This window comes from Podarcis erhardii (genome assembly GCF_964252035.2).
Source record: "Podarcis erhardii genome assembly, chromosome: 1".
Classification (NCBI taxonomy): Eukaryota; Metazoa; Chordata; class Lepidosauria; order Squamata; family Lacertidae; genus Podarcis; species Podarcis erhardii.
In genome coordinates, this window is record NC_138497.1 from 41,496,201 (window position 1) to 41,520,850 (window position 24,650).

At 41.0% G+C, this 24,650-nt stretch overlaps 1 protein-coding gene and 1 long non-coding RNA gene across 4 annotated transcripts in view; one reads left to right on the plus strand and one right to left on the minus strand.

The window, feature by feature from the left end:
- FMN1 (formin 1) overlaps positions 1–24,650 on the minus strand; it is a 153,431-nt gene that overhangs the window by 125,060 nt on the left and 3,721 nt on the right. For 2 of the 3 annotated variants that reach the window (XM_081858606.1, XM_081858604.1), the window contains exon 2: positions 12,545–14,516. In XM_081858606.1, coding sequence (XP_081714732.1) covers positions 12,545–14,396 — 1,852 coding nt within the window. In that variant the 5' untranslated portion in view covers positions 14,397–14,516. Of the gene's footprint in view, positions 1–12,544; positions 15,073–24,650 lie in introns of those variants that run through there. The other variant, XM_081858605.1, reaches the window with a different exon arrangement.
- Positions 7,955–12,093, plus strand: LOC309345254. The gene is made up of 3 exons (XR_014158142.1): positions 7,955–8,493; positions 9,360–9,441; positions 9,921–12,093. It is a non-coding gene; the product is annotated as an uncharacterized lncRNA (long non-coding RNA).

Genomic DNA, 24,650 nt, shown 5'->3' on the forward strand with positions numbered 1-24,650 from the left:
TTAACAACTTGGTACCAGTTCACCTATGAGATCACCTGACCTCATATGTGTCCACTCGACCACTTTGATCAGCAGAATCATCACTTTTACAGGTGCCACGTAATACTTGATTGTTTAGTGTGGCAGCAATGACACTGTAATTTTTGTGTGTGCTTGCTGAATACACTTTTATTTATACAAGCCTACCCAGATATTTAGAAAGTCTGTATGACTTTTAATTTGTTTTAGTCTATTCTATTGTGGTTTTAACTTTCTATATGTTTTTAATGTTTTAATATGTTTTAATTTTAATCATTAATAAAATGATAATTTTATTGTTTTATCTTTTTTGTAAACCCCTTTGAGGTTTTTTCCTATAATCAAGCAGGACATAAATTTAAACACACAAATAAATGATGGCCAACCTGGTGGTCTCCAAATGTTATTGACAACTCCCAGAATACCTGACCATTAGCTGGAGTTAAGCATCCAACACATCTGAAGAGAACCAGCTTGGCAAAGGCTGGGCTAAAGCCATAATGGGACTTGACCTGGAAATTTGTTAATAAGAATGAAATTGAAGCCTTTGAATCAATACAGCTTTTTTAAAAAAACCTTTCCTGATTTAAAACAAAAAGCCTATGCAAAACCTGTTTCACCTGTACCAGCTACAGAGGTTCACCTAGGAGCTCCTTACGAAAAAAAAAAGCCAGTAATGAAGCTTCAGTAAAACAAAAGTGTATCGTGTAATGACTGTGCAAATATACAGGCTAACTCAATGCAATATTTAAACAGCAGGCAGCTAACCTGAAAATAAGCTACGATACGAAAACAAGCTATCCTCTGAAATACGCTCACATCTAGATACACTTCCCCAAATTAAAAGGAAGGTTATATAGCTAATTTTAGAATTCCTTCCTTTCCATTGCACTTTTATCCAGTTTGCTACACTTTAAATTTCCAAAAAGTCCCAGGATAGATCAGTGAAGATCTGCCCTTAATTTGCCCTCATAGCAGAGTGCTTTAATACATATTGTACAGCTGAATATCTATTTTAGAAAATTCATTGTGCCAGTAGATTCCTTCTGATCAGGGCCAGACCAAGACATTTTGGTACCCGAGGCAAACCACAAAATGCCACCCTCCCACCAGAAGAGAAGAATGTGTAAAGTGAAGATCTACATCATATAATCACAGAATTGTAGAGTTGGAAGGGGCCATGAGGGTCATCTAGTCCAACCCCCTGAAATACAGGAATCTTCTACACCAGGCTTCCTCAACCTCGGCCCTCCAGATATTTTGAGACTACAATTCCCAGCATCCCTGACCACTGGTCCTGCTAGCTAGGGATCATGAGAGTTGTAGGCCAAAAACATCTGAAAGACCAAGGTTGAGGAAGCCAGTGGGGCTCGAACCCACAACCCTGGGATTAAGAGTCTCATGCTCTACTGAATGGCCTCTGCACCTGTCCAGCGTGATTCAGAGAAGGCCCGTTTCTCCCCCATGACAGCTTTTAATTACCTTTTCAACCTCTCAGGTTGATTTAACCCCCCCACCCTCCGCCCTTGTTCCCGACATAGATCTTTATCCTTCCCTTGTTCCTGAACCTGGGAAACTATTTTGCTAAAGGAAGTAGCACAGGTGCTGTATCTTCGCAAGCCCCTTTTCCTGAATTGCAGCAGTTCACCACTAGCTATGGGGAGATATGGTAACTTCTCCACCCAAACCTCCAGGGTGGAAAGAGCCCGAGAGCGCAGTATGATGGGTGAGCAGCAATCTCAAAGCAGAAAAGATATAAAGCTCACAATGCTTAAACACCACCAGTTTATAAAACACCATAATCTGGATTACCACCATTCCCCACAAGTTGACCTGCTTCTATAGATACCTCTTCTTTCTCACTATTTGATTCACTAGAAATCGGAACACTTGTTATATCTAAAGGTTAGCAAGCCAGCTCTTTCAATGACCTTCAGCAAGCTCTGCTTACATACTAGCATAAGGTTACCTTTGTGGAATCCCGAATTCTTTACGATGCCACAGAAACACATGTCTTTCCTTCGCAAACTGGAACGATTCTTTCTCCACTGTAAACACGCTTTCAGCTGTCCTCCTTCTTTTGAAAGAAAACAGTTCGAAAAAGAGCTCATCTCTCTTCAAAGGGGTCTAACTAACTTGAGTAAAATAAAGTATTATTATTATTATTATTATTAAGGCTGTCCACATCTGCACACTGCCTTCGCTGTGCTCTAATTTTGGACTGGGTACTGAATCACTGCTGCAACACAGTGGCCTTAAAATCCCAAGCCAAGCCAACACCCAAACCTTTATAGCTATTGTTTCCTAACCTTTGGTCTCAAATAGGTACATATATTAAAATAGCTCTCCAGTCCTCTGTGACAGCATAATAAAGTCAGGTAAAGCTCCAGGATCCAATAATGCTGAAAGTATTAAGCATTATGGATTTATTTTGGGTGATGACGTTCTACAAGAATGGGTGTAGTAAGCAAAGTTGTAGAAATTTTATTTATAGAGTTTTGTTTTTGTTTTTTTTAAATCACAAGCTAATGTGGAAAAGGGGAGAATTGAAATGTGGAATAATGAGAAACAGAGAGAAACCAAAATGGATCCTGATCTATGTTTCTGCATGTTGGCATCCATCTGTCTCAAGAGACAATGGAGTTCACTTCCAGGGGTGAAGTCAAACTGTTGCATTAGCGGCAATGAGGTGACCTCACTGGGGCACAAGCCTGTGTGGTGTGTATGGAGGTCCAGGGCTGCCCACAAGACAAAAAAACCCTTTTGTCCTCACTGATGTGGTCCAAAGGAAAGCAGAGCAATACATTTGACACTAGTTTGGCCGCAAGAGATGCAAGGAGGTGTACAAGGCACCATTTAACCATCTTAGGGACTCTACTCTGGACTTGTGTAGGGCTTACTCCTTAGCCTTTTCTTCCCCCAAAGATATCCCGCAAGGCAGCAGAGGTTTAGGATCAGAATTTTCCTTCTTCTAGAAGGGCTACTTTCCAAGGTTGACGGGCCCCACCTGCCCCTCACATCCCTCTACAACACATGCCAAAACTGCCGTCTTGACCCCTGGCCCACTACTGGTCTAGTCCAGGGGTCAGCAAACTTTTTCAGCAGGGGGCCGGTCTACTGTCCCTCAGACCTTGTGGGGGGCCGGACTATATTTTTTTTGGGGGGGGGAACAAATGAATTCCTATGCCCCACAAATAACCCAGAGATGCATTTTAGATAAAAGCACACATTCTACTCATGTAAAAACACACTGATTGCCGGTCCGTCCGCGGGCCAGATTTAGAAGGCAATTGGGGCGGATCCGGCCCCCGGGCCTTAGTTTGCCTACCCATGGTCTAGTCTGCTCAATCTGCCAGAGCTTGTCTTCGCATGCTCCCTGTGCAAACAGAACTGAGCCGGATGAACCAATGGTCTGACTTCATATAAGGCAGCTTCCTGCGTTCCTTCCTTGTTTATCCAATCAGCTGCTGGTTTTCTGTTGTGCTGCAAGTAACATATGTTTGTTGCCTTTAACAAATGAGTACAGTAACCTAAGGCTATTCCAACTCTAAACATATTTAAAATATTTACCAAATAAAACATATCACAATCTCAAAAATGTTATAACACCACCTACTTGTGGCCAATTTTTCCATTAAAAAAAGAAAAAAGTAGAAGCTGGAAAAATAAAGAGCAACACACATTGCTAATTACAAAGTGTGGGAGACAGTTCCAGCTTTTGGAGAAGATCAGAAGGCTAACAATTTCCAGATGGATTAACTGGCAAGGTAACCATGGCCTCCTGCCAAGAAAATTATTCTCTGCCCTCAAGAGTCTTGAACAAATCTCTGAACACATAGACCTTTTTTGATGTTTCTCCCTTTATAGGAATTTATTTGTGGGGGAAAGCTTAGCCGCATCTTTATAGGTATTATTACTGCACCTATATAAGGCAACTGCACCTGAACAAAACAAAAGAAAACCTGCATTACAGGTAGAAGCAGAAGAAGCCTGGCATCTAGGATTCAAACTTAAGCACCTTACATTTCATATATTCACACGGCCATCTCAATTGTCGCAGGAAAGTTGGCATTTCAAGCTCCCACTCTAGGTCAGTGATCACAGGCAGAGCTGGACGCATGCAGCGATTCTATTAGGAAAATCACTGAATAAGCTACAAAGTAGGAATTCACAGCCTCCTTTTTTAAAAAAGCTGAGTTTTTAGCCCTTATGACTGCAACAATATGCTGACTTCTGACTGCATAGGTTCGACTTGTAAAACTTACCAAGCTTTTAAAAAATACTTTTAGTCTGTTGAAATATAATCTTTTAATTTGAAATGCAAATAATCTTGCAAAGAAGTTGCTGCTTAAAACTGCTAGTATGAGGTATTAATCCCATCAAAGATAAAAAAGGAAAGACGTAACCAACCACTGTGCCATCATATTTTTTCCTCCTTCTCTAACCCCTTCCTCTGTGTCAATCTGTGACAAAGTTAGAGAAACCTCATCATTTTATTCTCTTGCCTGAACAAGGAAGGTTATCCTGGCACTCTGGCAGATTTCATCATTGCTCCTGCTCTGCAAAAAGTCCTGAAGCTGCACTTTCCCTCCCCTACCACAGGTGTAAAATAATTTTGTAGTCCAGAAATTCCGACAAAAGAGGAATGGCAGACGAAATTAATGGACTATGCAGAATTGGACAAAATGACAGGAAGGATTTGAAACCTGCGGGACCAGAGATTTACAGAAGATTGGAAGAAGTATATGAATTATTTGAAGAGCAACTGTAATCAACAAATTACGCTAGTAGGACTACAAGAAGTTTTGTAAGGAGAAATATACAAAGTGTTACAAAGTAGAAAAAGATAGAGATATTGGTTATGAGTTTGAAATGTAATAGGGAAGATAAGAAATGCATACTGAGAGATTAGACTGGAAAATTTTCCGACAGGATTGATGGAAGTAAAAAATTTGAATAAGAGGTAAAAGTATGTTTAATTACTGTTGAAAACGATATGTTAAAAAAACTAATAAAAATTATATATTTAAATAATAATAATAATTTTGGAGTCCATGTAATTGGACACAGAAATGGATACCTGCATAAGTACTTTTTGTATTAGAGCTGATTCACACACATTTTAGTTTTGACAGTTGCAGGAATCACACTCTGGGGTCAGAGAGCACCCCACCCCAGGAATTGTGCTTGGCCCAGGAGCTTTCAGTGTGTGTTTTCTGCCAAGAGGAATCACAGCATTTCACTTTTATCCATCCTTTAAACTGAAAAGGAGGAGGAGGAGAAGGGAGCCATTTAGCAGAAGAAAGTATTGTGTAACTCTGCTTCTTCTTTTTTACTGGCAATAGTATATTCTGGCATAACTAAACAACACTCTAGACCCCAACTTGCCCTTAAAAAGCAGCCAGCTCAGATCTCTTTAAATATTTTTGTCATTTGGTTCATTTTGACTGCTGTGCAGTGCAATTATACTACATTACTCAGGGAGGCATAACTGTCACATTTGAAAGTTCATGCGCTAACAAGAAATAAAGATCATTACCAGATCAAGTGTTCATTCCGTAAGATAATCTGTCCGTGACACAAAGTACCAAGATTCATGCAAGATACCTATTAACACCAGCGAGACAACTTCTGTCATCTCGGCTTTTGTACTAAAGATAAAACACAAGTTTAATGTTAAAAGCTCACCAGAATCCCATGATTCTCTTAGGCGTGTCTTTAATAGTAAATTCCAATGGATGAACAAAATTAGTACCCTAACATCACTTACAGGAACACTGAAAACAATCTGATATTCATACAGGTTATCAAAATATTAAAGGCTGCTTTAACTATTTTCTCTCTATGCATTCAAAGCAATGTGAGAACCATGCAAATCGCTCGGTCTCTATTAAAATCGATTTTCTCTCCCCTTGGTTAAACGTTGACTTATAGTCACTTATTTTTTCTTAGGTGATGTCAAAAGTAACTTAATATTCTGAACTATACATTTTGCTTCCATCAAAAGTGTCTAATTAGTTGCACTTCATCACACTTTCTCTTGAGGATAAGGAGAGAAGTGCCACAAAAGAACAAAGACATTTAAAGTCATTTTCCAGAAAATCCTTACACAGTCTACTGACTCCTTAAGTTCAAAAGTTAACTAGATTTAGTGGCTTTAGCTCACAGATTTAAATTACTTTTCAGTGTAATTCTCACATCTTATTATTCAAAGTAAAGCCAGTTAAAACCAGTATATTATTATTAGGCATACATATTACACTTTAGTGGTTGTAATAGTAGCTTCTCTGATACCTCCGTGCAAATATTTTGAATGGATGTAATCCTTTGCCAGTTTCATGAATATGGGTTAGAACCTAATGGGTGTCACTCTGCTGATGAAAGGCAATTTTGGGCAATTCCTCCTCCCCAAAGCGCACACCCCCCATGTACCCTAGAGGGTTGCCCAGCAATCTGGAGCAAAAAATTCGGGGAAGGGAAGATGCAAGGTGACACAAGTCAAAAAATACCTCTCTCCCTTTTCCATTGACAGATGACCTGTTAGTTAAGAAGGATTCACCAGCCATTTAACTCTGGTTCAGATTATCATTGAACCATGGCTTGATCCTGGCACCAACATCATCATCATCATCATCAGCATCATCATTGTTATAAGAAAAAACTGCTCCTTTTCCCTTATGGGGTACCCAAGAGCCCATATACAGTCCTTATGTAGGTTCTCTATCGGTAGGAGAAAATAACAGAGGCCAACCAGAGAATATTGAGAAGCAAAGCAGCTAGTAAGCCTGATCTTTATTAAACTGTGAGCAACAGGGTGCTCACACACCGCCCCCACGCAGGAGGGAGCAGGAACCCAGAACAATGGTGTGCAAGCCCTTATATAGACTTTTGAAATTGCCACCCTGTAGCTCAAGACCACCCCCCAGTACATCATACATACATCACAGAAGGGGCGGTCTACAGCAGAATCTTGTCTGGCAGGATACCTGATAACGGTTACTGATTGCTTTTACCTGGGCATCCTGGCCAGTCTTTTGTGATGGTAAATAATTAGTTCCTGAATCCAGGTCACAGGCTCACCCTGTTCATACACAGATACACCAATTAAGACAGGATTTGTGAGCAAAGAGACAATGGGGAGGCTTTCCCATTTCATTCCTCCTTTGAGAGAAACATTTGAAGTCAATTTGGGAGAATCAAAATGGCTTCAGGACTGCCCTCCTGCACTGCTTCGGACATGTGGCCCATATAATAATAATAATTTATTATTTATACCCACCCATCTGGCTGGGTTTCCCCAGCCACTCTGGGCAGCTTTCAACCGAATATTAAAAACAATATCTCATCAAACATTAAAAACTTCCCTAAACAGTTGTTTTTTAAAAGTAAAATAGTTGCTTATTGCCTTGACATCTGTTGGGAGGGCGTTCCACAGGGCAGGAGCCACTACCGAGAAAGCCCTCTGCCCGGTTCCCTGTAACCTCACTTCTCGCAGTGAGGGAACCGCCAGAAGGCCCTCGACGCTGGACCTCAGTGTCCGGGCAAAACGATGGGGGTGGAGATGTTTCTTCAGGTATACAGGACCAAGACCGTTTAGGGCTTTAAAGGTCAGCACCAACACTTTGAAATGTACGTTTTTGCCTGGTACATTTATGAACATTTATTTTATATCTTAGACCTTATAATTCTCATAACATCATCATCAATTATTTGTACCCCGCCCAGCTGACTGAGTTAGTAAATAAAATCAGTAAGACTTCCTTTAGCTCATTTCTGAATAGGCTCAGCTAATATACATCATTTTAGAACATGTCAGATTGGGGGTGGGGAAATTATTATTCAGATGCCAATTCTGAATTCTGTCTGCAGCATTATTATTATTATAAAACGTTTATCTCCCTTTACTACACATTTAGGACCTGCAAGCTTTCTTAGAAACCCCTTCATGTATTGATAAGGGAGGTTTTTAAAAAAACAAAACTCTTTTTAACACTGTGTCATGTTAGTACAAACAGGAAATTGGTACTGCTCTTTTGTCCCACAGAATACTGAATTGTTCATCTATGACAACCATGAAACATTAAGCCGCGTCTGGGTTTTCATTCCAGTTTAATTCACTTTGCTACCCTTCAGTGATTGGCTTTGAGGAGGAAGCCACATTTACAAAGAAACAACACTACCAATGTTGCTTAAGGGTGTCTTGTTCAAAAACTTTAACCGGAGACGCTTTTTCACAGTATCTTAATGAGAACACATCAACAAACAACAGATCAGCTGTCTTTTTTTTCAGAGGGCCTGTAAAAGGTTCCTCTGTTTTGTAAACTGGTTTTTTTTTACTTAGGGGCACATCACAAGACTTTCCGACTGAATTCCTCTTATTAAGCTTGCTTGTTTCTTTTTAGATCAAAGATCCAATTTCTTGTTCCAGCAACTAGTTGCGGCGGGACAGGCGGCTAGAGTCTTTGCTGGACTCAGGTAGTGTTGTAGCCTTGAGTGATATTTTCCCCCTCAAGTTTTTCTCAAATACAACTTTGATCACTGAAATATCGATGCTTCCAGCAGAAATAATTTCCTGTCTTTTGCGAAGACTGTAAAAAGCAATGGCTATTCTACAGGCCAGACTTTGTTCTTCTGTACACAGCCATCAGGACTGGGCCATGGGCAGCCAAGCGCATGGGAAGTCAATGTGCCAATCTTGGCAGGATGGAGCACGAACAGCGGGGGTGGGGGTGGGAAATGAAAAAGAAGGTCAGTCCAGGGGCAGGGGGAGATGCAGAACAGATTCTGAGCCAAAAAGTCTGTCCAAAGGGTGTGTTGTGCATGCATGCTAGAATGAGCCAACGGTTGTACAACAGCAGGCAGTTAGTTATGCAAGAAACTAGATAGGGAAGGGCAGCCAACTCCCGAAAGCCCCAGCCAATATGGCCAGTGGTCAGGAATGATGAGACTTCTGGAGAGCACAAGGTTAGCTACCGCTGGGATGGGGCATCAGGCAGATTAGGAGGGGAGCAGGAAGACATGCTGCAACAAGGCTGGCTGATGGGTAGCAACATTTGAGACCCATCAACTGCCACGACATCCTGTTTTTTCCTGTGAGAGCACAGCAGCCTTTTGGGGTGCCTTGCGACCATACAATTTCGGGCTGAGTTCTGGCCCCCCAAAAGTGCTTTTTCTAGGTCCGCAATCTCAAGTGGGTCATATGACTCATGCAGGATTTTGAACCCGGAAGATGGTGTCCCAGATTTGGGCTGCATCATGTTGGAGGGTATGACATCATCCTACGACTGTTGCCACTTAAATTCTACCATGTTTTTAAATGATTCTTTATGGTTTTGTTAGAGGTGTGGGGAACCTTTTGTCAGCCTGAAGGCCACATTTCCTCATGAGCAACCTTCCGGGGGCACATGTCAGTAGTGGTTTGAAGTGAAGGCCCAAGACAGGTGTTGATCATCATGTGAGCTGCGCACAGGTGGGCTGTAGCGAGCGAGCGAGCGAGCTACCACCATTCCTGTGGAGCCTCCTTTTATTGAGACAAACATGCAAGCTAGGCAAATACTTTTTTGGGGCTGTGACCTTTACACATCTTCTGTCCCGAAATCGTGGGGTGGTACAAAGTTATTTTGGCACCTGTTCCACAGCGTCATTTTCCCCTTGCACAGTGTATGACGTAGGAGACAAAAGGTCTCAGGGAAAAACTTACAGACAGGACACTGCTGACTCTGAGACCGCAAAAGGTCAGACATAGGGGACGATGTTCTAGACAGCCATGACTTGTCTGAGGGGGAGTTTTCCCTGCACCCCAGGGTCACGCGTGCAGGCAGATTGTGGCTGCCTGCTGGTGGGGAAGTGTGCTCCCTCCGAACCCCACTCCCCACTCCGTGATATCCCTACAGTGGTTGAAGGCCAGAGGAAAAAATGGACGGAACAATGAGTGTTATTTTTAGCTTTGTAAAGTAGGCTGTTTGGGAACGATTGAGGACACAAGGAGAAGGGGACAACAAAGGACGAGATGGTTGGACAGTGTTCTCGAAGCTACAAGCATGCGTCTGACCAAACTGCGGGAGACAGTGGAAGACAGGAGTGCCTGGCGTTCTCTGGTCCATGGGGTCGCAAAGAGTTGGACACGACTAAACGACTAAACAACAACAGCAAACAACAACAAAGTAGGCTGTGTTCCAGGTCAGAAGTTTCTACACACTCACACACATTTCTCTATCCAGTGAAGGAAGAGTTATTATCAAAGTTCAAGGATATGCAACAACCAGGCAAAAGCACTCAATGGGGGGACATGGTGTGAGATCAGGATATATGGCTTAGAGTGGGTGTGTGCACTGAACAGACTCTCAAGGGCCAGATAGAAAGCCCTGGAGGGCCACACTTGAGGTTCCCCACCCCTGTTTTGTAAGTCACTATGGTTATAATTTATAGAAAAGAATGGTAAAAATACAGCAAACAAATATCTGGAGCAAGATTATGATGCTATTGGAAGGCTGATTTTGCAGTTGCCAAGAGAAAGACTCAGACTAGGTCCAAAGGACGACTGTGAATAGTTTATCTGGGGTATAGCACTAAACTAGAATCTAAGGAAACAATACCTGCCCCTTCTTCCTTCACTGTGCACACCTGAGTAGCTTAGCTAAAAAGAACACAGTGCTTAGATAGGGAGGTTGAGCACAACAATAGCCCACAACTCAATTCGAACCAAGTTTACTGAGAGGTAAGCCTCACACTGATTTAAACAGAACTTGCATGCCTGGCATTTCAGCCATTACTGCAGATACCTAGCAGTAAAACATTATCATGTACACTGATCAGAGAGATACTTTCAAGTCAAAGTGTAATTAACATGCCAACTCATTTCTGTTAAGGAGGGCTTCACTGGAAAAGAAAATGAGAAGATATAGCAACATCCCAAATTGTTACTGCCATTATCCTAGCATCTACGGTATTTCTGTGCGATCTTTCCAATTTCTGATTGCTATATTGATTTTAAGCAGTACTGGGGCTTGTCTGCAGCAATAAAAGTGACAGTAATTATTCAGGAAAGTTCATTCATCAGAATACAAGCATCTGACTCACCAGACTTGCCTTGTGACTCCAGTTAAAACTACAGAATGCTTTTCAGCAGTGGAACTGCATTAAATTCTTTGAAACACATTTTTTTAGTTCATATATATCCCTGTTTTGTAAATAGGAAAATTATCTGCTGTGAATTTGAGAACTATTTTACCCTTAATGTACTTCAAAAACATTAATTAAATTATTAAAAGGGAAACTCTGTATGTGCCAGCACCAATTTTAGAATTAACATTTCACAGAGGAAAGATGATGCAAAATGCAAGACAATTTTAACAAATAAAATGAATGACATTTTAAATAGCTTTAGGATTGTTGTCTTTTGCATGTGAAAAAAATGTATTTTGTCATACCTTATTCAACAATGAATGCAAAACATCTAAACAAAATAGGTTATTGCACTCCTACATTCAATATTTGGACAGCTATTGCTGATAGTAACAAGAGATTGTGTAGCAAAAACACATTTAACTACATCCGCAAAGCCTATATTTAGAATGTATAGTTAAATTTAATTTAGGCACCAGATTTTGAGATATCAGTTCACTGTGGGCAGAATTCTATTGAAGACTTGTTATTTTGTCTTTATTACCATAAACATATCTTACAGCACAGTCCTATAGATTTCTACTCAGAAGTAACTTTTATCAAGTAAGTGTGTATAGGGTTTCAGCTTAGTGCTGCAATCCTATACATACCGTACTTATCTAAAAGTATGCCCCATTGGACTTACTTCTGAGTAAACATGTAGGACTGTGGTGTTAAAGATGTGTGTTCAGAAAAATAACATCATATGGATGTGTATATATTTCTCCATGCAGCATGCACAGTTGCAAAACCTGAAAATTAAGGTCTCTTGACCCAAATTGTTGCTATGTTTTCAGAAGTAACTCAGAGGAAAACTGCTCCAACTGCCACTTGTAGGTAAGTAGAAGAATATACATTTTAAAATAAAGTTTGAAATCTTTAAAAATAAAATAAAAACAGTATAGAAAAACAACTGAATGTGCCGTGTTATGCAGACACAGTACTATTTTAATTTTGTGATTCCATTATGCATTTTAAAAAGTGATGTATGGCAGATTGTATTTGAAACATGATAAAGCAAGTGTTTTTGTTAATTTGTTTGTTAAATATACAAGAATCAAGAAAAGTCTTCGGCATATTTTGCCTATATTTGAAGGCTTGAAGAAAAAAGGTTATTGTGAAAATGTAAAAACATGACTGGTCAATTCACTAGTGGAAATAAAAACAAGCAACAGCAAATTTACAAGGTTAATCTAACGAATCAACTAAACGTTCACACCTTACGTGCATTTCTATATAGATATACGCTTCCACAGCTTGTCCTTTGCGGGTCTCATAAATTTCAATAGGACATACACAACAGAAATTCCCAATGATTTTTGGCTTATTCTTGGCATTTAAAAATATTTTAAATATGACTAACCTGGGTGCAGTTTGTGCTGTAGTTGAACACGGTTTTTGTCTTGAAGGGTGCTTTTTTCAAAGTCGTCCTCACTGGCAACTTGATGTAGCCCTGGTTGTCTCACAGAAAGTCCGGGATGTCCAAATTCAGAAAACCTGAGTTGCAACTGTGCTTCAAAATCTTTGCCCAATGAGAAATTTGTAGTGGAATGTCTTGAACGGCAATCATCACTAGCGCCAGACTCTTCTTCAGTGTCAAGCATGGGCAATGGAAGTATTCTGTGGTGTAGCTGTGGGCTAGGCAGACTTGAGGATAAAGGAGAAGGAAGAGGCGACATCTGTTTGTATGTATTGGACAGTGGATAGGAATTATTAAAAACATTGCTAATTGCTACTAAGGACGGAGACAGTGGCCTTTTATCTTCCTGTTTAATGATGGTCCTTGCCTGGCAAGTATCGGGATTCAGATTTATTGGCAGGTGTAAAGACAAATGCTTTTTGTCCTCCTGGGGTACCGTAGCTCTTTTCTCATATACCAAGCCTGCTGGGCTTCTGTCTGCTCTTGTAACAGCCTGTAATCGCTTCCATTCTGCCGTTTCATCTAATCTGTCATACTGTGTAACTTTCAGTAAGGTTTTATTGACGACTCCCGCTAGACTACACGAGTCGTCAATAACATGGTCTTGTTCTCCTTTATGTTGTGGAATATAGCTTTTCTGTTCTTTCTCCTGTTTTACAGTGGCAAAACCAGAACCGACTGATTCTTTGCTCCCCTCACTTGAGGCATAAGGTACTTCGCAGTATTCCACAGAGGCACGTCCAACGTTTTGCAGGTAACATTCAGAGACTTCCGCTTTTGAGACCACTCCAACTTGAGGCTTGCTTTTGCAGTTTCCTGCAATACGCTCATAACCGTGCACCATTTCAGAGGCTGAGGTCTTCTCAAAAGCCTCAGATTCATTGGTTGACGTTCCCTGGAAAGAGGTCCGCGACGGGCTGCTCTGCTGCTCCTGGATCCCTTTAAGGGTGTCCTCTACATCATCTAGCAGACTATGGCTATGTGCAAAACAGTGTCCAAACACATCATTGTCGTACTCAGAGAAAGAAACAGAGAGGTCTGTATCAGACCCCAAAGCCCGGCTGTTCTCAAGCAAATACCACTCTCTCCTTGATCCTTCTGCTTGTTTATTCACATCTGATGATAAATCATCTCTGTCTTCCACCTTCTCCTGACGAGAACATGCAAATGAGCTGGAATATTTGGCAGAAAGAAATTTATCATTTCCCAACAACATTGCTTTGCTGTTTAATGCTGGCGGCTCCAAAACACCAGGTGTCTTCCTTTTCATTTTCTTGTTTATGAAGTCCTCAATGCTCTCTCTCCGTTTGCTGAATCTCCTCGTTTTTTTGTTTTTTGGAGTGGACTTCTTCTCCATAGATCCCGACAGAGACTCTTGTTGATCCTTGAAACCCTGTCTGCCATCATGGCTATATTTCAGGCTTTCAGAAATGTCTTGCAGCTTCCCCTCCTGGTTCCCCATTTTAACACCTAGAATGTGGCTTGAACTAAGGAGAGTAGCCAACAGCCTCTCCTTCTCAGCATTCAGTTTATACAACTCAGTGAGAATATCCTTAGTAGTTGTTTGCTTGAAGAAGATGTCTCCAATGTTTTCACAGGTCTGCCCTCTCGATCCTACTGCCTCCGAGCCTTCGCTCACTCGATAGCAGCGATGATAATGTTTACTGGATTTGTCCAGAGTTACACAGCCCTTGTATGTGAACCCTCTGACTTTCCCCTTTGGGAGATAGAAGCTGACGTAGCAAAGCTCCATAATGGGTCTGTGCAACTGGAGGACAGTATAAGTGCCTTCCATTGTGTTTGTCTAATTATTTAATTTAAATTATGAGGTCAGTATTTCTAACCTTGCATGACACACCATGTGATGCAAGGAAAGTAGAGGAGGCATCTGACTAATCTTCTACAGTAACATTTCCTGTTAAAAAGAAGAAGAAAAGCTTGTCAGAAAGATGTTATCCTCCCCACAATTTTTTTAAAAAAACAGAACAAAAACAAGTATTTAATCTCCTTCAAAATATAATCCAAAATACCAGCCTGTCACAAGAACTGTGACGCATATGAGTTATTGGTCGCATGGCTAGAGAAAACACATACCGAACTTTAAACTTTTAGCATGTTTCTGAACTATGTTACTATTTTCTTATTGATCTGCTAAACATTAACAAACTGCTTGGCTAATGGAATATGGTTGAAAAGATTTCTCCCAACATAATTTTGTATTTATACTGTAACAGGACTATAGTACAGTGGTATTTCTGCATTTAGAAGGTCCCAGTTTCAGTCCTAGACATCTCCAGATCGTGGTCAGAAAGACTTCTGCTTGAAATCCTTGCAAGCTGCTACAAGCCAAAGTAGATAATACTGAGCAAGATTTGCCATAATGTTCCTACATACTGAACCAGTAAACACTCTAAAATACTAGATTACACTATTGAAAGTTCAAATGCTGGTGTAAATATTAGTATGAAATAAAACACATCCAAATAAATTAATAAATGCCCACCACTGCAGCAGTACTTATTTATCTACTTGCCCTGGCATCTTTTCAAACACCTGGGTTGGCAGGAGCTGGGACAGAGCAACAGGAGCTCACCCCGTCATGCGGATTCAAACTGCTGACCTTCCGATAGGCTAGCCCAAGAGGCTCAGTGGTTTAGACCACAGCGCCACCCACGTCCTCCTGTGACACGATATCATCACTGGACAACGTCACCACTAACCCCATGAAAACAGCAGGAAAGAACTGTATACTGGTATACTGCCTCAAATCTCATCACTTTACTCCCATGATCTTCTGAGTTAAAGGGGCTGCAAATGGATTTTTTCTGGAAAATGTGCATTAAAAATGTGCTGTATTCCATTAGTTTTCTAGAAGTGGTTTTTACTCATATGAAACCTCAATTTTAATGCAGAAATTACCAGCTAGGGAAATGTCAGAAAAAATAGAACAAACTGCCTTGTGAACAAAGCCCTTGCGAATGTTATTCTGAGAAGTCAAGCACTGGGTATCTCTGCTTTGTGCTCAAGAAGAGCACTTTATATGGAACTTTCCTAATACAGAGTTCTGTCCAACAAAGTTGTCCCATTGCAGGGGGTTGGACTAAATGACCCTTGGGGTTCCTTTCATCTCTACATTTCTATGAACCTATTATCAGCGCAAGGACTTCTGCCAGCATAGGAGGACTTCCTCTCCCTGTGCTCTCCCAAATCTGTTCTAGATTGTTCCTCCAACTCTCTAGGGCAGATTTTTTTGGGGGGAGGTATAGAGATGGGAGGGAGAGGAAGTGCCTCTGTGCACATATAAATAGCATTTCTCCTAAGTGTTCAATGTTATTCATCCATATTAATATCACAGTCCACAAACTGTGAGGGGATACTGTATTCTTAAAGTAGGTTACCAAAGACCACCCAGTGAGATCTTTGCATAAAACCAAATTGAAAAAGAAGAAGGAGGAGGAGGAGGAGGAGGAGGAGGAGGAGGAGCTTAAAATATATAAATTGGAAATTGGCATGACTTACAAAGCTTTTAAGATCAGTTTTATTTAGCACAGAAAATATTTCTTTCTAAATGTGGATTTCAACCAAAACATTTATTGCCTGTTTTTTGCTTTCCAATCTAGTTTGACATACTGTATTATTGATAAGAGTATGATAGATGAGTGTGTACTAGCAGCACTGCGGAAGCTAGGGACACAGTGATTACATTATGGCTCTTTCTAATTTAATTTAACCATGCTACATGCATAATATGCTCAATTCCAGTTCCAGGTCATTTTGGCGTACACTGTTCAATATGCTCTTTCTTTCCCGAGCAACAGCAAAGCAACAGGCAATTGCTTTTACCATGTACAGTACTTATGAAACATCTGACAAGATCATACATCTCAATAGGATTTTGACAAATGTGATGCAAAAAGATCATGGTTTCCCTTTTTCCATAATTGTCAGTACTGCTAGTTCCCCGGAAAATGCCTTTGCTTTTCTTCCATATACAAAATTATCTAGATGCGTCTCTGTTTTTTACAACTGCCCAATTTTTCTGTGAAAGTAACAGGAATTTAGGAGCACATCCTTTTTAACTGATGCAGTACCTCATACAATCTGGCCAACAGATACCTGCACTACTTTAAGTAGGGAGCCTGTAGCTCTACAAGTGTTCTTGGACCACAGATCCCATCATCCCTGACCGCTGGTTGGGGCTCATGGGAGTAGGAGCCAAAGAGCATCAGAAATGCCACCGGAGGAGCTCTGTGCTAACTACTTAAGCTGCACAGTCTCTAAAACAGATTAAAGTCTGCCACATGCAATGCCACTGGAGTCGGACAATGTCCAAAATTAAAAGATGTGTAATAAAAATGTGTTATTTATAAGGGCCATCTTGTGCTGAAGGCTTGACCAAATCACACGTTCTCCAGATGATTTCACGGTCTCTAATATGGAAGCATACAGAAAAACAATTCTTCTTAATACTTAACCCGTGAAGGACAATGATATGTCATGTGGCTAATTCTTGTTGCTTAGGCAGAACAACCAATCAGGGCCAGAAATTATTGTGGAAACCGATAAGGCAATCAAGCATGTTCTTTTCCTAGAGTCTAATACTGCAACTGAAGAAAATTCCTTGCACAATCAATTATCTTCTTGTTGTGATATGATGCAGCACCCAGACCCCAAAACTATTTCAAGGTAAGGTAAAGGTAAAGGTACCCCTGCCCGTACGAGCCAGTCTTGACAGACTCTAGGGTTGTGCGCTCATCTCACTCTATAGGCCGGGAGCCAGCGCTGTCCGCAGACACTTCCGGGTCACGTGGCTAGCGTGACAAGCTGCATCTGGCGAGCCAGTGCAGCACACGGAACACCGTTTACCTTCCCGCTGATAAGCGGTCCCTATTTATCTACTTGCACCCGGGGGTGCTTTCGAACTGCTAGGTTGGCAGGTGCTGGGACCGAGCGACGGGAGCGCACCCCGCCACGGGGATTCGAACCGCTGACCTTTCGATCGGCAAGTCCTAGGCACTGAGGCTTTTACCCACAGCGCCACCCGCGTTCCCGATTTCAAGGTACATAGCATAATTTATTCCTCTTGCCCTCCCCCAAATACTGATGTGCTTCTAGATGGGGTAGCACTAGAAGCTGTCATTCAGTGCTCTCCCACTGTAAACTACATACAGAATTACAATTGCGTTCCCACACTTCAAGGGTTATAGGGTTTTGTGTGTGTGCTTATGTACATTCCACTATTTTCCATCCACGCTACTGAGGGAGACACAACTGTGTGGGTATGGAAGGGGCAGTTCTCCTGACCATACTGTTTTTTTAAAAAATCAATTTGATCAAATTTCAAAAATTATACCAATGTAGTTTTATTTAGGCTCTCTTGTCCACTTGATTTAAATGTTTGGGGGTGTTTTTCTGAAGTCTGGATCCAACCTATTATGTTTGTCCACTCTCTTACATAAACTTACTTGAAATTTATTTAATTACGCATTAAAGCTCTAATGATGCTGGGAGAAGATATTTTATCTGGAGACACCTACTATTATCCTCTCTTTATTTAAAAATATTTATAAACCGCCTTCCCACAAGACAGCATCAAAATAACTAACACGTATGAAACAGGCTTCAAGCTGACATGCAAAATAAAACAATTAGCCGAAAATAAAAACAGAAGAGGTGCCAAGCATTTTTCTTCAAGGAGGTTTTTCCATAGACTGGGTGTCCCCCTGATAACTACCTACCTAGGTTCCATAAGTGGGGAGGTCTAGAACAGAGCCTCATAGCAAGCCTTCAAAATCCTTCAAAAACTTTAGCTCAGTGGTTCCCAAACTTCCCTCTCCATACACATAAACCACTTGAAAATTCCATAAGGCTTTAGTGGACTGCTTACTAATATTCTTCTGTCTGATGTGGCCATTGTGCTAGGTGTGATATGATTTTTAACTGCATTTTTATTTCTTCTTTTATTTCCAACATTGCATTTTATTGTATTGCAATTTAATTCCATAGAATTTCAACTATATGTGTTACCGGAATGAAACTAGTGAACCACTGGTTTGGCACCAGTTTGGTGGTCCTGCTTTAGTGTTTGGCCATTCCAGGCTTTATAGGTCAACACCAGTGCTTTGGAGGAAAAAAATGGGTAAAAGAGAAGAAGTGCTGGCATTTGAGAGGAAATGCTGTTCTATCACTTTTCCTTTCTTTTGACCAGAATCATTATGGCTCTGGTCAGATGTTACTTTTTAAATGTGGTTTTGGGGGAAGTGGGTGTCAGGCTTTTGGATAGTATTACGTTGTTCTCATTCACTCTCTTCCCAGCCAACTGCTGGTCTAAGCTTACATCAAAGGATTTCTAGTTTTAATTATTAGAGCAGAACTGTTCAAGGAAGAAGAAATAAAACTTGGCAACCTCTATCAGAGATCAAAACGGAGCTCTATGCATGCAAAATGCTATATACTTCCACCATGAGCAGCAAGGCAGCCAAGTTGATTTGTGAACCTTGCCCAGCTCATATAAGGCGTCAAAGGAATGACTCAGAACATAAGGTTGGAGATCACCAAGATAAGCCACAATGAATCTGTGCAGCATCTCAAGTACAGGCAAGATGGTTTTGAAAACAGAAGCAAAATGAAGCAGAGGACCAGGAAAAGCATTGAAAAAGTACAGTGGTACTTCTGGTTAAGAACTTAATTTGTTCTGGAGGTCCGTTCTTAACCTGAAACTGTTCTTAACCTGAAGTACCACTTTAGCTAATGGGGCCTCCTGCTGTTGCTGTGCCGCCACCGTGCGATTTCTGTTCTCATCCTGAAGCAAGTTCTTAACCTGAAGTACTATTTCTGGGTTAGTGTATGTAACCTGAAGCGTATGTAACCCGAGGTACCACTGTAGTTAGGTTTTTATTCATAGTTTTTAAAGGACAGTATTTTCTAGCTGGTAAAACAGTAATACATTTCTCATGCAGACTATTAAAAAACTGTTCAAATACTTTAAGACACATCTTCGGATAAAAATCAGTTTCCCATCTTCCTTTATGGCGTACCATGATGACTACAGTGGTACCTTGGGTTACATATGCTTCAGGTTACATACACTTAACGTTACAGACTCCGCTAATCCTGAAATAGTACCTTGGGTTAAGAACTTTGCTTCAGGATGAGAACAGAACAACAGCGGTGCGGTGGCAGCAGGAGGCCCCATTAGCTAAAGTGGTGCTTCAGGTTAAGAACGGACCTCCGGAACGAATTAAGTACTTAACCCGAGATACCACTGTATATGAAGATGAAACAGTAACATTTCAATAGAAGGTATTCATTAAATACTCAAGTTTTTGGCAAAAGGTTAGCAATCATACCACATGGTAAACAGCTGGCATAAAATCTACACTATTTTGGAAAAGCAACAACATTACTGTGCCAAATTCTTATAAATACTACTTAGATTATGTTATTTTAATGAAGACAACAGTAATCTGCATTCCCGCCCACCCCCTTTTAACTCCATTTTTGGTTACAAAGTTTTTTGTTTGTTAAGGATCAATTGTGCATTGGCTGTTTGCATGTTGCTTTTCACAAGGATACCATCTAGTAATCTATGGCTAGCCTTATGCATGATGCCACAGTCTTTGCTGATATAATTAATTGTATTGACCCTGAGGTCATGACCCAATGGTGCATGCTTAAATGAGCAAAACTTGTTTAGCTTTTTAGTGCCTGTTCATTCTGCAGAATCTCTTTTAAGTTAGCGATCTGAAGCCACTGCAAAGTTCAGCTGCTTGCTGTTTAAATTACAATGTTTGAGATTGGCGCAATCATCTTCCGTACTTTGAAAAAACACTGTTCTTGCTGTACATATTCCCTTTGTACAAGACTCTCAGCTGAAACATAATTTCTGATCAGGAGGGCTTATGGCTCAAGCCCCATCATATCTGATTCCAGTGGCATTTGACCTTCTAATATCTGGAGATGACCATCTGTCATGGATACTTTAGTTGAGATTCCTGTATTGCAGGGGGTTGGACTAGATGACCCTCGGGATCCCTTCCAACTCTACAATTCTATGATTCTATGAGTCTGACAGAATCTACGTTAGAAGATCTTGGTCAAAGCAGTAATGCCAAACAGACACACCCTTATAATAAAAAATGCTTTTCTGGTCATACCTTATTGAAAGACTAGGCAGAAGAGACTTTCAAACCGCCTAGCAGTTCTTCAAAATGGGGGTATTTAGAAATGGCTATTTCTAAATGCCTAAGTGCTTATTTAAAGTGTCATTGAGATTTATTCCGAAATGAGGCTATGCGGCTTGGGAGAGCACCAGATTGGTGAAGGGCTGCATTAGATGAATAACACGCCCTTCACTGTCTATAGCATCACATCTGCTCTATTTAAGCAAAACAGAAAGCTTTTCTCAAAACAAAACAAAACTCAATAACCCAAGGCTTGATATTATAAAAGATATTACAGCAAAATACATCTACCTACTCTAAACTGCAGGCCCAGAAGCATGGGAAAGATTCAGCTGATCTCAAAGTCCAAAGGGAAAAAAATTAAAAAATTAATTGCAGGGAGAAGGAAACGCCATTAGCCTCGGGATATAGAGGTCTGACACGAAATAGCTATTTAAGAGAAGGGTTCTCCCCCCACCCTCCTCCAGGTTAACAAGCCATACAAAGGGCACATTATAGAAATCATGTTCTAACAGCTTATGGATGCCTGTGTTTACAGATTCCCAGGCAAAACAAGCTGCAGGTTCAAGGGTGCCTATGGCAAAATGCCCTTCCAAGGCCCCTCCTTTATCACACTCCTCTCCCTGCCTTACTTAAACAGTGGGCACCAAACCTTCTAACCAGCACTGGTGACTCCCAATGGAAATTCCACAATGCTCCTGATGTAGCAGAGCAACACCACATCAGAGACATGTGGGGAATTCGAATGGTGGCTCTTGACTCAGCTGCAAAGCACAGGAAGGGATACTTGTTCGTAGCGATCACAGCACCATTTCTGGAATGGTAAACCAAGGGCTTCTTTCAGTGCAAAGCCTGCATCAAGATTTCATTATTATAAGCTGATATTAATAAACTAATGCATTGTAGCTTGCCAGCCAGTGTTGATGATGCATGCTTGCTCAGTGCAATGAAAGAACCAGTGCTGCGTCGAAATGCCTCTGAATGCCAGTAGCTAGGAATCACAAGTGATGTTGCACTCAGATCCTGTTTGTGAGACTTCCCATAGGCATCTGGTTGGTCACTGTGAGAGCAGGAAGCTGCACCAGATGGGCAATTGGCCTGATCCAGCAGAGCCCTTCCTATGTTTTTCTAAAATCTGTTGTCTGCCCCTGCCAGCCCTGGGAAAGGGGCTTTCATTTTTCTGCCTCATTTCCAGGGCACTTTAGAATTTGATTCAAATTTCAATGGGTTGGGAACCTTGAGATTAAGTTATTGTTGCAATGTGGCTGCGGGAAGTGTGTACATTTTTAAAATAAATTTTTATAGTACCCATTTCTTCAGCACTCTGCAGCCTCCCTAGATGTCGACGGTTCCTGATTTGAAAAAAGCCCTACAGGAGGAATGGCCTCATGATGGTTTCCCCTGGGCATTAATGGGTCTTCTGGCTGCAGAGTGCGGACCACTAATGAGGTGATTTGACAAATGAAAGGAAGTTCCCTCACAAACACCCCTCAGCGAACTCAAAAATATAGTATGTACAAAAAAAACCCCCAAACCTGCGCCCCACCCTTGAGAATTTCATTTTTTTCTCTTTTGAAAATTTTTGAATGCAGTTTCTTTTCTGATTAATTTGTGGGGAATGGCTGTTAAAACATGGGAGAATTTTTCAGCACAGGATTACAAGGAACTAAAATATCGGAAACATTTACTCGAGTAAGGGACTGCGTCTATAATATCAATTCTAGAATTCCTAGAGCTGTTGCTTTCAAACTTTCCTCTTCAGAGAGCTTTTTCCTCATCAAATCATCTGTCAACAAACCTTGTACAGAGTCTGAAACACATTCTGAAATGGCACAAAGCGGCACTGATCAGGCCTGCTGGGCACAACCAATGCTGTGTGCCCATCACATGTGCACCCTAGTACACACCCAATATCCCCCTGCAGGCATGTTATGGAGGAACATGGGTAGCAGTGGGCAAGCTCTCTTTCAGGGATGTTCTCTACCATGGCTAATCTTATCACTGAGGAAAGCCTCTGAAAAACTGCAAGGTTCCCTGAAAAATAGTGTCCACGCAATAATATTTTAGATTTGAAATTAGTAGAAATTGTGGCATTAACACGACATCATTCTTCTACATTCAGTTGTTACCGTTTCTCCATATGGGAATTTTCATTTTATTATTTCCAGCTTCTCGGTCATTCTTAAAGCCTATTAGGAGGCTACAGATGGTATCTTCAGGGGGTGGGGGTGGAGAGAAGAGCCCTCATCACAAGACTGGGTTCCTGGAAGTAGTAGCTGTGTTTTGTTTTGCAAACACAATACACTGTACTAGATTCAACCTCTGAAACTTCACACCTCTGCAAATTTTTTACTCAAAATAATTCTGTGAATGAAGCTGAGAGGTGTTGATTGGCCTGTGGTCAGCCAGTCAGCTTTGTGGTTGTATAGGGAATTGAACCCAGATATTTATACTCCAAGTCCAGCTTTCTAACCACAACACCACACTGGTTCAAGCTCAACCGAGACCACCCATTTCACCTTCTTCTATACCAGTCCTCTCAAGGGCAGGGGAATTGATATAAAGAGGCACTTTCACTGGCTTACACTCCTCAAGGAGGGCAATGCATCACATCGATCTTTGATTTGTTCTACCTTTTTCATTTTCTGAGTGAAATATTTGTAACTTGCTCTCAGCATTTCAGAGATGGAAATCTTAAAAATCCAGATGCATTTAAATAAAGATCATAAACAAGTTTTGCATTTGCACAGTAAATTATGAAACAGCATAGCTTATTATAAAAAAGTACTTCTAATTATCTAATACATCAATTACTGATTTCCCCCCCTCCAAAAAATACTTTTTAGTTAAGGAAGGGAGTACGTTTTTGACTGGAAATCCTCCCCCCAATGTACTAAGCATCACAGCTTAACTAACCATCAAAAGTAACTTTAAAAAATAAATAGTGGGAGCATTGACTTGGTTGCTTTGAAAGAGGGTTTATTCATATCAATATCTGATAACAACATTGTTAACAAATATCTGGAAGATGTGTTAAAAGCACTACATTCTTGTAACCGGCTGCGCTGAAGAGAATACGTGTGTCTGCTATTGATTTTTACACAGATCTAGGCAAATTATTGTGACATACAAATGCAATTAGCAAGAAGCCTAAAGCCAATAGCTCTACATCATCAGGGATAATGAATTGTAGCAGTCTGAAGGCGCTAACCGAAAATGTAGCACTCTAATAACACAAACAGCTTCTGTGGTGCTGGTTATATCAAGCTAGTCAGAAAGGAAAACTCAGGTGGGAAGCCTTTAAAAAAACCTACTGTACTTGGCCAAACATTGCAATTATGATCATCAGGTCCCACGGCAGGTTACATCAATTTAAAAATCTGTAGTAAAAACAGCTGAACGCCAATTCCAGTCACAGGAATAGGGTGTGTCTTGAAAACACACATCTCAGGTATCAAAAGCCAAGGTAAAGAGGTATGTATCCAGCATTTGCCAAAAGCTGTACAGTCGTACCTCGGCTCTCGAACGCCTTGGAAGTCGAACGTTCTGGCTCCCACATGATCGAAAACCGGAAGTGAGTGTTCCGGTTTTCGAACGTTCTTTTGGAAGTCGAACATCTGGCGGTGCTTCTGTGGCTTCTGATTGGCTGCAGGAAGCTCCTGCAGCCAACCAGAAGCCACACCTTGGAGGTCGAACGTTTTGGAAGTCGAATGGACTTCCGGAACGGATTCTGTTCAGCTTCCAAGGTATGACTATATATGGAAGGTGCCAGACGCACCTCTATGAGGAGGGAATTTAACAATTTATAGACTGCCACATAAAATGCTCTCTCCTGAGCCACCATCACTCCAAACCTCAGAGCACAG